A 14,054-nucleotide genomic window follows, 5' to 3' on the forward strand; every position below is an offset into this window, starting at 1 on the left:
ATATATTTCCTCAAAGATAGTCATCCCATAAATGTCTATACATCTGCAGAAAGAAATGTTATAGAAAACAACTGTTGTTTTGGTTTCCTTCAAATTCATTTACTAAATTTAATAAAGAAAGCCAGGGCATTGTCTTGACATATTTTGTCATCTCTTTTCCAAATAAATTGTTGCCACAAGAAGATTATGTTTCTCCAGCATTTTTATCCTCCTGTATTTTGTTTTTTTTATATCTAGTAAGGTTAACATGTTGTCAGTTAGATTAAAACTGAATCCACATACCCCATATATAAGCCACCATTCCATGTTAGAGAATTCAGTGAGTGCTGCTTTAACTCTTCCATTACATTTACAGAGTATTTTTAAGGGTCATGTCTACCCCCAATAAATGAACTTCAAGATTTTTACTGACTTATTTTGACGTATTCTATCTAGTTCAACTTGAGTAGGTCAATTTTCTTCTATCTCACCCTGAACATAAGCTTATATTCACTAGGTTTGATTGCCATCCAATCAATCAATCAAAATGCATTTACTGAGCTTCTGGTTAGGAGCAAAAGACTGTGGAAAAGTCACAATTCCTGGCTATAGTTTTAACTCCCATGCTGTTATCAATATAACATTCTAAAAAAATTATAATCCATCTGAACGTAAATTAAAAGAAAAAAAAGTAATTTACTCTCTCCCTTCTTTCCCCAAACGTAAAATAAGATTCTTCAGGCCGGGCGCGGTGGCTCAAGCCTGTAATCCCAGCACTTTGGGAGGCCGAGACGGGCGGATCACGAGGTCAGGAGATCGAGACCATCCTGGCTAACCCGGTGAAACCCCGTCTCTACTAAAAATACAAAAAACTAGCCGGGCGAGGTGGCGGGCGCCTGTAGTCCCAGCTACTTGGGAGGCTGAGGCAGGAGAATGGCGTAAACCCGGGAGGCGGAGCTTGCAGTGAGCTGAGATCTGGCCACTGCACTCCAGTCTGGGCGACAGAGCGAGACTCCGCCCCAAAAAAAAAAAAGAAAAAAAAAGAAACTATGAAGTTTATAAAATAAGGAAAATATATCCTTATAAAAAGCATATATACTTTTTTCCTATGAAAATAATCCCTAGAGAAAATTTTAATTTTGTGATGTAGCTAATTAGCTATGTCCAAAGATCTATTCATACTGAATTATGAGGAGATCAAATTTATTACAGTAAAGAAATGATAATTGCTACCAGGACTTCCTTTAACATGTGTTTCTCTAGAAGATTCATTTGCAGAGCCACAGTCTTTAATACAATACAACCTATTTTCTTTGAACAATTTAATGGGGCAGGATATGTCACTAAACATACCACATAAGAATTGCTTCTATGGAAAGAGAGAGGTAAAGGAAAGAGCTATTTGCTTGTTTGACAATATGGTAAACAGAGAAACGGTTTGGGGAATGAAAGGTTATTCCTCCAATAATGGTATTTCTACATTCCCTAACAAGAAATTGATTCCTAAAATTGTCATTCTTTTCAGCTGAGGACCTGCTACAACACTGCTTCATAGAGAAACAGCTGGAAACTTAAGTAGTTTACAATTTTTGACAAATTGGTGCTGCCAAAATTATAATAGTTAATAACAAGGAAAACCTCAATAATGTGAATTGTGTCAAATCTGGTGGTTAATACATTGTAAAATCCTGATTATGTTATGAGAAGCCATATAAGAAGCCAAACATACATTCATCTGGAGAAAATGCCAGTAGCCAATGTCACCTTTGGAGGCTATTTCTTACCACATTCAGCAAGCTGTCATAGCATGAATTGTTGAAATTAGATAATTCTAACTGATAATTAGGATTAAAGATAACCCTATGCTATAGTTCAGGAATAGGTAATCTACTCCTCAATTTATTTTTTATGGAAATCTTATGAATATATAAAATGATCTTATTTTGTTTAATTATTTCAAAGTACTACATGGATGAGAGATATACTGTACAGGTTTATATAGAATAGTTACCACTTTTAAAAAATAGTGACTATTCTAACATTTTTAAATTATATTGCTCACTAATCTAAATTGCCACGATTTCAAAAGACAGTTCCAAAGTGCATCTTGAACAAACAGAAAAGCAATTAGCCTAAATTAATTGCTTTGCTGATGTGATTTGCAGTAGGTATGCTTGGTGGTTTTGAAACTCCTGCCAGTGCTTTCACAACTTGATGTTCTGATGATTTTTTAGCCTCTTTTTGCACCAGAGCAATTAACCAGATAATTGTTCTAATGTGAACCTGGCCTTCATAAGTGTATTTAGGTTCATAGTAGCAATTAACCAAACACTTATACATTTGAAAGGTAGCACTTAAAAGTACTACAAGAAGAGCTAAAGAAAAACTCATAAGATTTTTTTCTCATATAGCCATACTTTTTTCACAAAGAAGCAAAAAAAAAAAAAAAAAAAAGCTGCAACTGTCTGCAGGCAAAGTTTCTGGTTCTTCACTTCTTCAATCAAAGTATTCCAAAGTCCCTACTAAAAGGGCAAAATGCATTGATTGAACATTGGAATTCTATTTCTTGTTCAAAAATGAGGCTATGGCTTTCAGACAAATAGCATGTAATACATAAAGCAAGCTTTATCTGAATCTGAACAATGACATTAAGTTTTCACTTTCTGAAGCACCAACTTTATTCAGAAATAAATAAATCTGTTAGAAAGGGAGAATCTGAACCAATTGCCTGGATTTCAGCCAGAGTTTGAGCCAAATTTAAAAGAAAATTTATTCATCATACAAAAGCATGATCTATAATTCTCTCAACATGAATGTATTAAATTAATTCTCTGAGCAGGGTTCTGTGTGAGGTGCTGACTGGAAGCAGAGGTGGAGGGGGGCTGTGAGGTGAGGGCAGAGGGCGCAAGATGAAGACCCAGCTCCTCCTTACAAGGAGAAAGACTCATAAACAAAACGTCACACAGTCGCACAATAATATATGCCACCAACAGAGCCATGTGCTATAGATTCAGCTAGACAGTAACATGATAGAGCACTTCATTACAATCACCACTATTATTTCATCTTTTCTTTAAATAAATGGAATTCACATTCATTTTAAGGGAAATTATTAGTAGCAGTGCAACTATAATTATTAAGTAACAACTTTGATATTTTTCACACTTCAGTAAGTAGTAATTTTACACTGTCTTAAATTAAATGTTTTATCAGTTGAAGAATGATACACATAAAACCTTTCCATTTTCATGAGGCGTAAAGGTTCAAGCTGAAAGTATTCTGCCATTCTTCATGTCTTCAGGAAACACCTCCCTTTCTTAATCTCTGAAAGGACTGTCATACAGAAAATAGCCCAGACACTTGCATGTCATGTCTGCCATTTTTAATTACTACCAATCAAGTTCCAGCAATTTCTCCTATGGTTAAACATGTGTGTACCTATCTTCTAAAATATTTCTTTATGCCACTGTTCATAAAATATTTTAGGCTGAAGCAAAATCCCTTGCACTAAATTAATAACTAATCACAGGAGATATTTATCATCTCAAGTCTTTTACAAGAAAATTGTCAGATTTAATCACCTTTCTCATATTTTCACTATTTACTGGGTTTCATTTATCATACATTTTAAAATTTTGACAACAGTTAGTTATTTTAATTGCCACTTTTGGTTTGGTGAATTAGAAATAAGACAACTCCTGGGAGAAGTGGGAGATGGTACAAATTTGTCCAGGCAGTCAATAAAGTATCATCATTGTCATCAATAAATGAAGATTTTCTTCATTGTTGGCAGTTTTAAAACAGATGAGAGACTAGGATGTCCCTAAATCCATGTGCTTATAACACTGTATTCACCATCACACAAAATGTATCACATTCTTTCCTGTAATTTAATCACAAACTATGATTTCATAAAATGGAAAATATGTTTAAATACTGCAAGCTAAATGCCTACCTCTGTTTACTCATCTTTTTTATGGCCTGAAAAACACAAAAGCAGTTGCAGCATTTAGAGGAGCACATCCAGAAATATCCATAATGTGATTCTATGGAACCTCTTAGTCACTACTATTTGTATTTGTAGACATGTTCACTTATGCACTATTACTCACTAGGAACCAAAGACAACACTGAAATTAAAAATTACCATTATATTTTAGGACGACAATAAATATTCACATTATTCTATTAGACAAAATAATGTCAACATGGAAAATCAATAAGCCATAATCACCCACATCAAATTCAGTCCCATCTCATCTCTTGGAGTTAAAAGTCAAAGCAGGTTGAAATATACACATAACATACAGACTTTTCCTTTAAAATGATTTTACTAGGTTAAATACTCTGGTGTTACATAGCAACCAGTATTTCCTTAAAAATGATATTAAATAACTAGAAGTACTAAAAGAACCAATATCAGAACTGATATTTAATACTACTACCTGCCAAACAACTGAAAAAGTTTCTTTAAATTTGAATGCACTAAGAATCTCATCTGGGGATAAATGCACAAATAATTTTACCAGAAAAACTTTGCCTTTTGTAGTAAAATATCATCAATTATTTGGGGAAAAAAAAACCCCACATACTTAAAAAAGTATAGAGATTAATTTTGCCAATTATTTCCTGCCAAACGTACTGAACCATACTTAAAAAAGTATAGAGATTAATTTTGCCAATTATTTCCTGCCAAAGGTACTGAAGCCTTCAATGAAGATAACTTCCTTCTTTTTAACTGAAAGACAACTTATTCAAAGTATTATAACCAGTAGTCTCCTTTAATCTGCAATGATTAAGTATTTGCCACAACCTACAAGGGAGCATTTACAGATAATGAAATATGTGTAAAAATAATTGTGCATCATAAGTTAAATAAATACCTATTCAAAATTCATTAGTGAAATTCTTTTTCAGACCAACTATGAGTCATGTGTAGTGCAAAACACAAAAAAATGGGCAAAATTTTCTACTTTTCCTCAAGAAATATCATAAGAAATGAAAACTATTTACAAATGGAGTTGACTGGAAAAATTACTTTTTTAGAAAATAAGCCGTTTTTTAAAATATCCACAATTCGATATTTGCAATAAAATATTCAAACCTGTCACTCTTCAGATATCCCATAGGGAAAAGCAAAGGTACCATTCTAACCATGTTCAGAATGATCGACCGTGTCTGATGTCTGAGGTCAGATGACCATTTAATTTATCATTTAAAGCAAGATATTTTGGAACTTAGGAACAGCAGCAGCACAAATACTAAACCTGACAGAATGCCAAAACAACAGGCATGGGTTGGAACTATCCTGGGCAAATCAGGATATATGGTCACTCTAGGTCTGAAGCAGAATAAGGACATGGAACATAGTATGCCTTTCATGGTAGGAGCTTCGACTCAAGACCACAAAAATGGGTTCCAGTCTTGGTTCCCCTAGTTGTGAACTATTCGACGTCTCTGAGTCTTAATTCCTTTGTTTGAAAATGGGGATAATTCCTTCCTCAAGGTTGTTGTAGAGATTACATAAAACAATGTGTATAAACAGAACAGTGTCTGGAACAGACAGTAATTAAGTAGTAACTATTTTTAGCTATTGCTATTATCCTTGCTCCAGGAAAAAAAAACAAAAAAACAGAGAGATAAGAAAATGTATATATACACTCTTAACTCAGTAGCAGTACATGGTCAATCATGGTTTTAGAAAGACGATCTAATGGACAGAACAGAGAAGGCATGGTTTTGTTTTTTTTTTTTTTTTTGAGATGGGTCTTCCTCTGTCACCCAGACTGGAGAGTAGTGGCACGATCACAGCTCACCTCAACCTCTGCCTCCCAGTCTCAAGCAATCCTCCCAGTCTGGAGCTATCCTCTCAGCTCAGCCTCCTCAGTAGCTGGGTCTACAGGCATGTGCCATTATGCCCGGCTAATTTTTAATTTTTTTTTACAGAGATGGGGTTTCACCATGTTGCCCAGGCTGGTCTCAAACTCCTGAGCTCAAGTAATCCACCCTCCTTGGCCTCCTAAAGTGCTGAGATGACAAGAGGTGAGCAATCACACCTGGCCTCATGATTTTTTAAAGTTAGTTTGGAAGCCCGGAATAATAGTTATTCCAATACCAAACTACCCTTCTAGGGATGGTCTTACACATAATTGTGAGTATGTGAATAAAAAAGGTAGTGTCAAAAATATGCTAACCTCAAACTAACGTCACTAGTTTAGAAAGACTCCATGCTGTTTCTATAATCCTCTCAGAACTCAGTAAAATATATTTCATTATTCTTCTTGCAAAACTATAAACAATGTCATAGAACATACACAAAATTATTCAGTAGATTACAAAAAATAAGCTAAAATTCAGTTTTACTAAAGCTTCACCTAACCAGCCCAGACACATTGTTAGGCACCAAAAGTATGCATTCTATAGAGGCAGGGCAGTGCTGCTATAAATACCACCACCAAGCAGCTTCAACAGTCAGCATTATTTTTGCCACCTCTTTATTTTCAAGTTTTCAGGCTTTTATGATAGAAAATGGCTCAAACTTCACACTCAATACTCCAAGGTGAAAAGTATTTCTCTCCTCCAGACCACTTAACTTTAATAGAAAACAAAATATTCTCAAACTCAAATTCAACTCTGCCTGCTGGATTTAATGGATAGGTTTGTTCCCCTTGGGCAATCTTTAAACCTCAGTCTCTAGGAGAATTAAGTAATATTAGGGGATTGAAATGAAATAAAATTCTAAGTCCACCGTGACATGACATTCACAGAAGATGGTAGATTATCTACCCAGTCCTTGAACACTTATAAATACAATATATAGCATATGTTCACAAAACAATTCTTGGAAATAAAACACAATGGGCACTCAGCAAATATTTTATATCACCAACACCTGCTCAAATCCTCTCTGAACTTTATTTCTAAATATCACCGCTTTTTATTGAATCAACGGAAATTTGAAAGAAGAAACAGAATAAACACTCAGAGAAGATCAGGGGAGTTAGAAAAATCTTTATATAAAGCCTCATTGAGTTTTACATGAGCCAAGGTGCTGTCAGTCTCACTGAAAGGGGTGGTGGAGTAATCTGTCACTCTACAACTTTCACCTCAGTACACCAGAAAAACAAAAGAGGACTTTTTCTATACAAAAATTAAAAAAGAGACAGAGAGAATAGTATTAAGATTTTTCTTAATATTGAAAACAAAGGAATCACAAATCAAACACTAAACATTGCCAATGAATCATTTTAAAATAAGCAACTTCACATCATAGGTTTGGAGTTTCAGGGACTTTTTAATAAACTAGTCCAACCCTCCTTATAATTCAGGAAACTCCTTTACAGCACTCTGAACACTAACAAAGAGTGCACTCTATTTTGGAAGGCAGTCGATGAAAATTAAAGTTTTAACTTATTTTAAACTGCATTCTGTCTCTGTCTATAACTTCCACCTGTTGACTAACATTCCGATGCCTGTAACAGTAAATAAATAATTTAGGTAGACTAATGAGCTATCATTTTTTAATATATTTTACCAGACTCAATTTAAAAAGAATCATATGATTTAAATATGAAATATCTAAAATTCTCTACATCTCAATTTTAAGGAAGGATAATTCAGTTTGGTGGGAAGAGTGGATAAATGGAAAGGGGGCCAAAGAGAACAGTCTGTTCCTCATCCTGGAAAGAATGTTGACATGAGAAAATGTGGGCATAGTATTAATGGGTCCACAACTTTTCCAAAAGAAAGCCTGAATTCAGAATATTTATGTGAACTATCCCAATTTTTAAAGTGTTGGCAACTAATTCAAAATTTTTAAATACTGTATATGCCAAACAAAACAGCTTTGTGGACTAGACTCAGCTGTGGACCAGAAGTTTACAACTTCAAATGGCCTTATTAAAAAGTTATATTTAAAGAGAAATATCTGGCTGGGGGCAGTGGTTCACACCTGTAACCCCAGCACTTTGGGGGCCAACCAAGGTGGGCAGATAACTTGAGGTCAGGAGTTCTAGACCAGCCTGCCCAACATGGTGAAACTCCGTCTCTACTAACAACACAAAAATTAGCCCCGCACGGTGGTGAACGCCTGTAAACCCAGTTACTTGGGAGGGTGAGGCAGGAGAAGCACTTGAACCTGGGAGGCAGAAGTTGCAGTGGGCTGAGATTGTGCCATTGCAGCCTGGGCAACAGAGTATGACTGTCTTTAAAAAAAAAAAGAGAGAGAGAGAGAGAGAGAGAGAGAGAAATAGCTATAGGTACTATTTTAACCTCTAGCACATACAAAATAAAATAGCAATACTTTGTTTTATTTTTTACTTGAAAGAAACTGAATAACAGTCTAAGATTTAAAATTCTCCAAATTTGAGTGTGCACTGATGCAATAGCTTCCCTTACATAAACACAAGATTCACACAGCAAATCATGGCAATTTAATTGATGTTAACAACAACTCTGGCCTTCGTTATGCTTTGTGACTTTAGCTACTATATGTTAGATAATCTTATTTGTCTTGTATTATTTTTCTATATTGTTCACCTAATTCATGAGCAAGGATGGTCAACTGTCAAAGAAAGGCTCATATGTTTGAGAATGGGGATATAAAACATAAGATTAAACTAAGTTCATTTTCCCAAACAATGTTAAAAATTGAAAATGGGGAGATTACATCTTTGATAGTTTAAAAACTGAAAACAGCTTTTGTACAGATCTATTAAAATCAGTTAGATTTTATTTAATTCTTATTAACAAAAAAGAATAAAAGAACCATTGTAAGTATATTGCTATAACAATGCTCAGACCAGTTTTTTACACATCAGCTGTTACACCCAAAACATGCTGCTTTTGGACTCTGTGTCGAACATATAAAAATATTGTAGACCAAACTGGATGTGAAATAATAAAGACTGATATAAATACAAAAAAAAATTCAATAAACTTAGAATCAGGGAGTGGAGGAGACATAATAACCAGATGTTTAATTTAAATCACTGATAGAAATAGTCAGTGTCCTCTTTTCATAAAACACTTGGAAGTTATTTGTATTCAAAAGCAATGGTAAATGTCAAATGACTACTAGACCATCCTTCTGAATACAAGAAAATATCATGCTGTTTAACTCTCTAAACACAAAAAGTGCTTTTAGAAAAACAAAGATAAAGAGCAGCATGTCTTAGTCACAGAGATCAATTCGAGGACCAGAAAATGTTAACAGACACCATAAGCATAACAGTAAAGTCTTTCAATTACTACACATTTTAAAATTTTGAACTTAAAAAAAGTTCACAGATAAGAACTATTAAAACCTAGGATAAATGTTATACATAAAGGACTGTGACAAGTATTGAAATTTATCTAATGTGAGAAATCCTGTATTAAAACTAGCAACATTCAGGATAAATTCTTATAATAGGCATTGTATGTAAATTAATATCTAAAAGTTCCATTATACTTTCAATATGAAAGAAAATAATGAACTTAGTTAAAAAATTAAGAGTTTTATATATAAATGTCAATTGCATGTGAATCCCAGCTATGACACAGAAAATTGACTGATTAGCCATTCACTTTTCTTGTTTGTCCTCACTTAGTTTTTACTGCAATGATGATGGAAAAATACATCCACTGAAAAGCCAAAGAAAGTCAAAGAAATAATCTAAATTTAATAGAAATAGTATGACCTTCCCCTGAACAAAAGACGCTGAAGAGATTAAATGAGAATATGTGTAAAGGGCCTATCAATTACCTGGGTAATAAAGGTTACTTTCGTCCCCTCGATCCTTACAAGGCTCACTATTATCATTATGTCTTATGTCACCTAAAGAGAGTGACCTTTGAGAACAGCAGGAACTCAGTGCCCCACAGTCTGAGACACAGTACCATGTATTTAGTAGGGGGCTAATAAATGCTTTTTGATTTACTGGAGGATAACAATAATGAATGAATGTAAAACAGAATTAATTGATAGGCTAAACGCATTAGTGCATTCCAGTGCCCTCTATATGGAAGGTTACTAACCCATCTCAGCTAAGTGCTGAAATTATAATTAAGTCTGATGGGAAGTTCTAGATTTATACCAATATAATTACAAATATTACTTAGCTTAGTAATATAGTATGGCAAGAACAATGAGATGAGTAATTTAGATGATACTGTAAAGTGGGTTTTAATGTTTGAAACTTCTATTACAGTATACAGGATAAGTGCAAGTAGTGTAATTAAAACCTAAAAGAGCCTGATCTTTGAAACTCTACTGCTCAACCTCATTAAAATGCATGTTTTCTCAATTAATCCAAACTTTTCCATTAAAAACATAAAAATACACTTTCATTCCTTGCAAATAAATCTCTACAATACATATATTCAGGATCAAACACCAAATAACCATTACAGTTAAATAGGAAAAAAATGACTGAAATAGCACAAAGTTTGAGTACATGAAGCCTAACAAAGGGAAGGAAAGGCAAAGTGAGAGCTCTTGACATTTTCATTTGTAAATTACCCAGCTACAACAAAATAAGCATTTGAAGAACTAGAAGATTAGATATCCACTCTCCCATCTTTATTTAAATGATACAAACCTAAGCAAAATATTTACTTAGATAACTCATATAACCATGTATATACTGTATCTTATTTATCAATTATAGTAGTCTCCCATTAAATGACTCTTCTACACATGTCCTGTACACAAAAAATTGTTGTGGAATATAATCACCTTATTGCAGAAACAGTTTTCTACTTTTTTTTTTTTTTTTTGAGACAGAGTTTCGCTCTTGTGGCCCAGGCTGGAGTACAACCGCGTGATCTTGGCTCACTGCAACCTCCGCCTTCTGGGTTCAAGTGATTCTCCTACCTTAGTCTCCAGAGTAGCTGGGATTACAGGCATGCGGCACCATACCCAGCTAATTTTTGTATTTTTAGTAGAGATGGGGTTTCACCATGTTAGCCAGGATGGTCTCAATCTCTTGACCTCATGATCTGCCTGCCTTGGCCTCCCAAAGTGCTGGGATTACAGGCGTGAGCCACCACGCCTGACTCAGTTTTCTACCTTTAATTCAATGCATTACCAAGAAATTTATGGTAATACATTGAACTAATGTTAGATATTTAAAACCACAAGATAATATTTATGTACTTTATCATGTGTTATGAATAACTTTTTAAAAATTACCTTAAATTGTCTATATAGGATGTTGATTATAGAGAAGAATTTCACTTTGTACACTTTCTTTTCAGGAAAGTTAATTTATTTGAATTTTCTTTTTCTTAAATGTTTTAATTTCAGTAACTTTAGGGGCACAAGTAGTTTTAGTTACATGGATGAATTCTGTAGTGGTGAGGTATAGGATTTTAGTGTGCCCATCACCTGAACAGTGTACATTGTACCCAATAGGCTGTTTTTATCCCTCACCCTCTCTGAGCCTCCTTACTTGGAGCTCCCATGTCTACTGTAACACTCTACATGCCTTTGTGTACCCACAGTTCAATGCCCACTTACAAGTGAGAACACATAGTATTTGGTTTTTGATTCCTGAGTTACTTTACTTAGAATAATGACCTTCATTCAGTTCCATTTTCTTTAGAAGATGATATATTTCATATGGTGAGTATTATTCAAAAACAAGAGAGAAGTTTTATAAATGGTGATCACATACCCATTCTAGAGGAGTACATTTTTCAAGAAAAATTTTACTAAGAAAGAGTGAAGTCAAGGCTATTACATAAAGAGTAATTCAGGGTAATTTAAGAAAATGTTACTAGAATTTACCAAAATTGGGGAAAATGTAGTCTACATGGTTTTATTTTAAGGTATAAAAGGAAATTAAAAGAGGAGAGGCCAGACATGGTAGCTCATAGCTCGTGCCTATAATCCCAGCACTTTGGGAGGTTGAGGTGAGGGGGATCAATTAAGGCCAGTAGTTTGACACCAGCCAGGCCAACTGAAACCCCATCTCTACTAAGAATACAAAACTTAGTTGGATGTGGTGGTGCACACTTACAATCCCAGCTACTCGGGTGGCTGAGGCAAGAGAATCCCTTGAACCCAGGAGGTGGAGGTCACAGTGAGTGGAGAACATGCCACTGACTGCACTCCAGCCTGGGTGACAGAGCAAGATTCGGTTTCAACAAAAAAAAAAAAAAAAAAAAGGGAGGGGGAGGAATTTCTTAAATTTAAAGCATTATCCGACACAAACAAATTATTTCTCCTATTTTTAAAAGAATATTTAAATCTAAATAGGCTCTAATTTTAGCCGAAATAGTGCTTTTTATTTTGAAAGGAAAATATTTTCGGAAACTTATCTTTTAAAAACAAATCTTGGAAACTTACTGGGCAAGATTCCTCTCATGCTCGTATTTACAAATCTACCTAATCAGTAGTGCTAGCACTACTCTGCAGCTGTTTTCATTATAATAGTCTACTTCTAAGGGTTTTCTTGTATCTCTCCCTTCCTTCCTGCATTATTTCAAAGAAAAATGGGTTAATCATTATTCATAAGAAAAAAACTTCTGATTCTATACTGTATATTAAGCTATTCATCACATGACTTCAATTTCTGAAACAAATTACATATACATACTGAGAACAAAATGTCATCCTTAGGTGCTGATATGGTTTGGATTTGTGTTCCCACCCAAATCTCCTGTCAAATTGTAACCCCAATGTTGGAGGAAGGGCCTGTTGGGAGGTGACTGGATCATGGGGGCAGATTTACCCCTTGCTGTTCTCCTGATAGTGAGTGAGTTCTCACAAGAACTGGATGTCTAAAAATGTGTAGTACCTCCCACGTCACTCTCTTCCTTCCTTTTCCAGCCATGTAAGATGTGCCTGCTTTTTACCATGCTTGTAAGTTTCCTGAGGTTTCTCCAGCCATAATTCCCGTACAGCCTGCAGAACTGTGAATTATACCTCTTATCTTTATAAATTACCCAGTCTAAGGTAGTTCTTTATGGCAATGCTAGAATGGGCTAATAAAGGCATAGTGGTGTATGCCTGTAGTCCTAGCTACTTGGGAGGCTGAGGCAGAAGGATTGCTTGAGCCCAGGAATTGCACCTGGGAAACACAGTGAGACTCCATCTCTGAAAAAACGATGTCACTTTTAAGAAAGAGTTTAAATGTTAATGCTTCAGATGGTTTCTCCAAATCATAAAATCAACCACAAATGTTGCATTTTTAATGTTAAAGCGACAAATAACATATCATTACAAACTTACAAGTGTGGCAAAAAGCAAGCACTTCTTAGATGGATAACAAAGAAAAAATTCAACAGCCTACTATTGTTACAACTGTTGAGGCAAATATTTGTATTAAAGCATCTAAAAACTTTGCTGCACTTACAAGCAATAGGTGCATTAAAAGTATAGATCTAGATGGTTTTCAAAACTGAAACATAACAATTTGAAAAGACACAGTTGCATTCAATTTCAGTTAAAGACATGCCTTGTTATAACAATAATTAGTATTTGCTAAATGTTTTCCTCTAGAAAAGTATTTTTAACATGTTACAAAGGTTACCTGTCATTTATGATCCAGTTCAGACAGAGATTGAGAGAGCTAAGATTTTTGCACCTCTTGACAATTTCCATCACGGTTTCATTATCCAGTTCAGTGATATGACGTAGGTCCAAGCTGGAAAGGTTTCTTAGCTAATGAGATAAATAAAATGAAAGATGAAAAAGGTAAATGCTACATTCACTCTCAAAACTTACAAATGTAGTTTATTACAAGGTAGAGTATCATTGTAAAATATTTAAAATAGATGATAGCCTAGAATCTTTTAATTAAAGATATTGTATATGTAATATTTTATACAGTAAATTAAGCATGAGTGTATAGAAATCTATGGTGAGTATCTGAATGGCAACAAACATTAACAGAAAGTAGATTTGGCCAGGTGCAGTGGCTCACATCTGTAATCCCAGCACTTTGGGAAGCTGAGGCAGGTGGATCACGAGGTCAGGAGATTAAGACCATCTTGACCAATACGGTGAAACCCTATCTCTACTAAAATACAAAAAATTAGCTGGGCGTGGTGGTGCATTCCTGTAATCCCAGCTACTTGGAAGGCTGAGG

The 14,054-nt window shown here is 34.7% G+C and overlaps 1 protein-coding gene across 1 annotated transcript in view; it reads right to left on the minus strand.

Annotated features, from left to right (window-relative positions):
- Positions 1–14,054, minus strand: part of FBXL17 (F-box and leucine-rich repeat protein 17) — a 551,136-nt gene that overhangs the window by 318,260 nt on the left and 218,822 nt on the right. The window contains exon 7 of the mRNA XM_011949326.1: positions 13,497–13,627. Coding sequence (XP_011804716.1) covers positions 13,497–13,627 — 131 coding nt within the window. The remainder of the gene's footprint in view (positions 1–13,496; positions 13,628–14,054) is intronic.

Source organism: Colobus angolensis, unplaced genomic scaffold (assembly GCF_000951035.1).
Source record: "Colobus angolensis palliatus isolate OR3802 unplaced genomic scaffold, Cang.pa_1.0 Scaffold298, whole genome shotgun sequence".
Classification (NCBI taxonomy): domain Eukaryota; kingdom Metazoa; phylum Chordata; class Mammalia; order Primates; family Cercopithecidae; genus Colobus; species Colobus angolensis.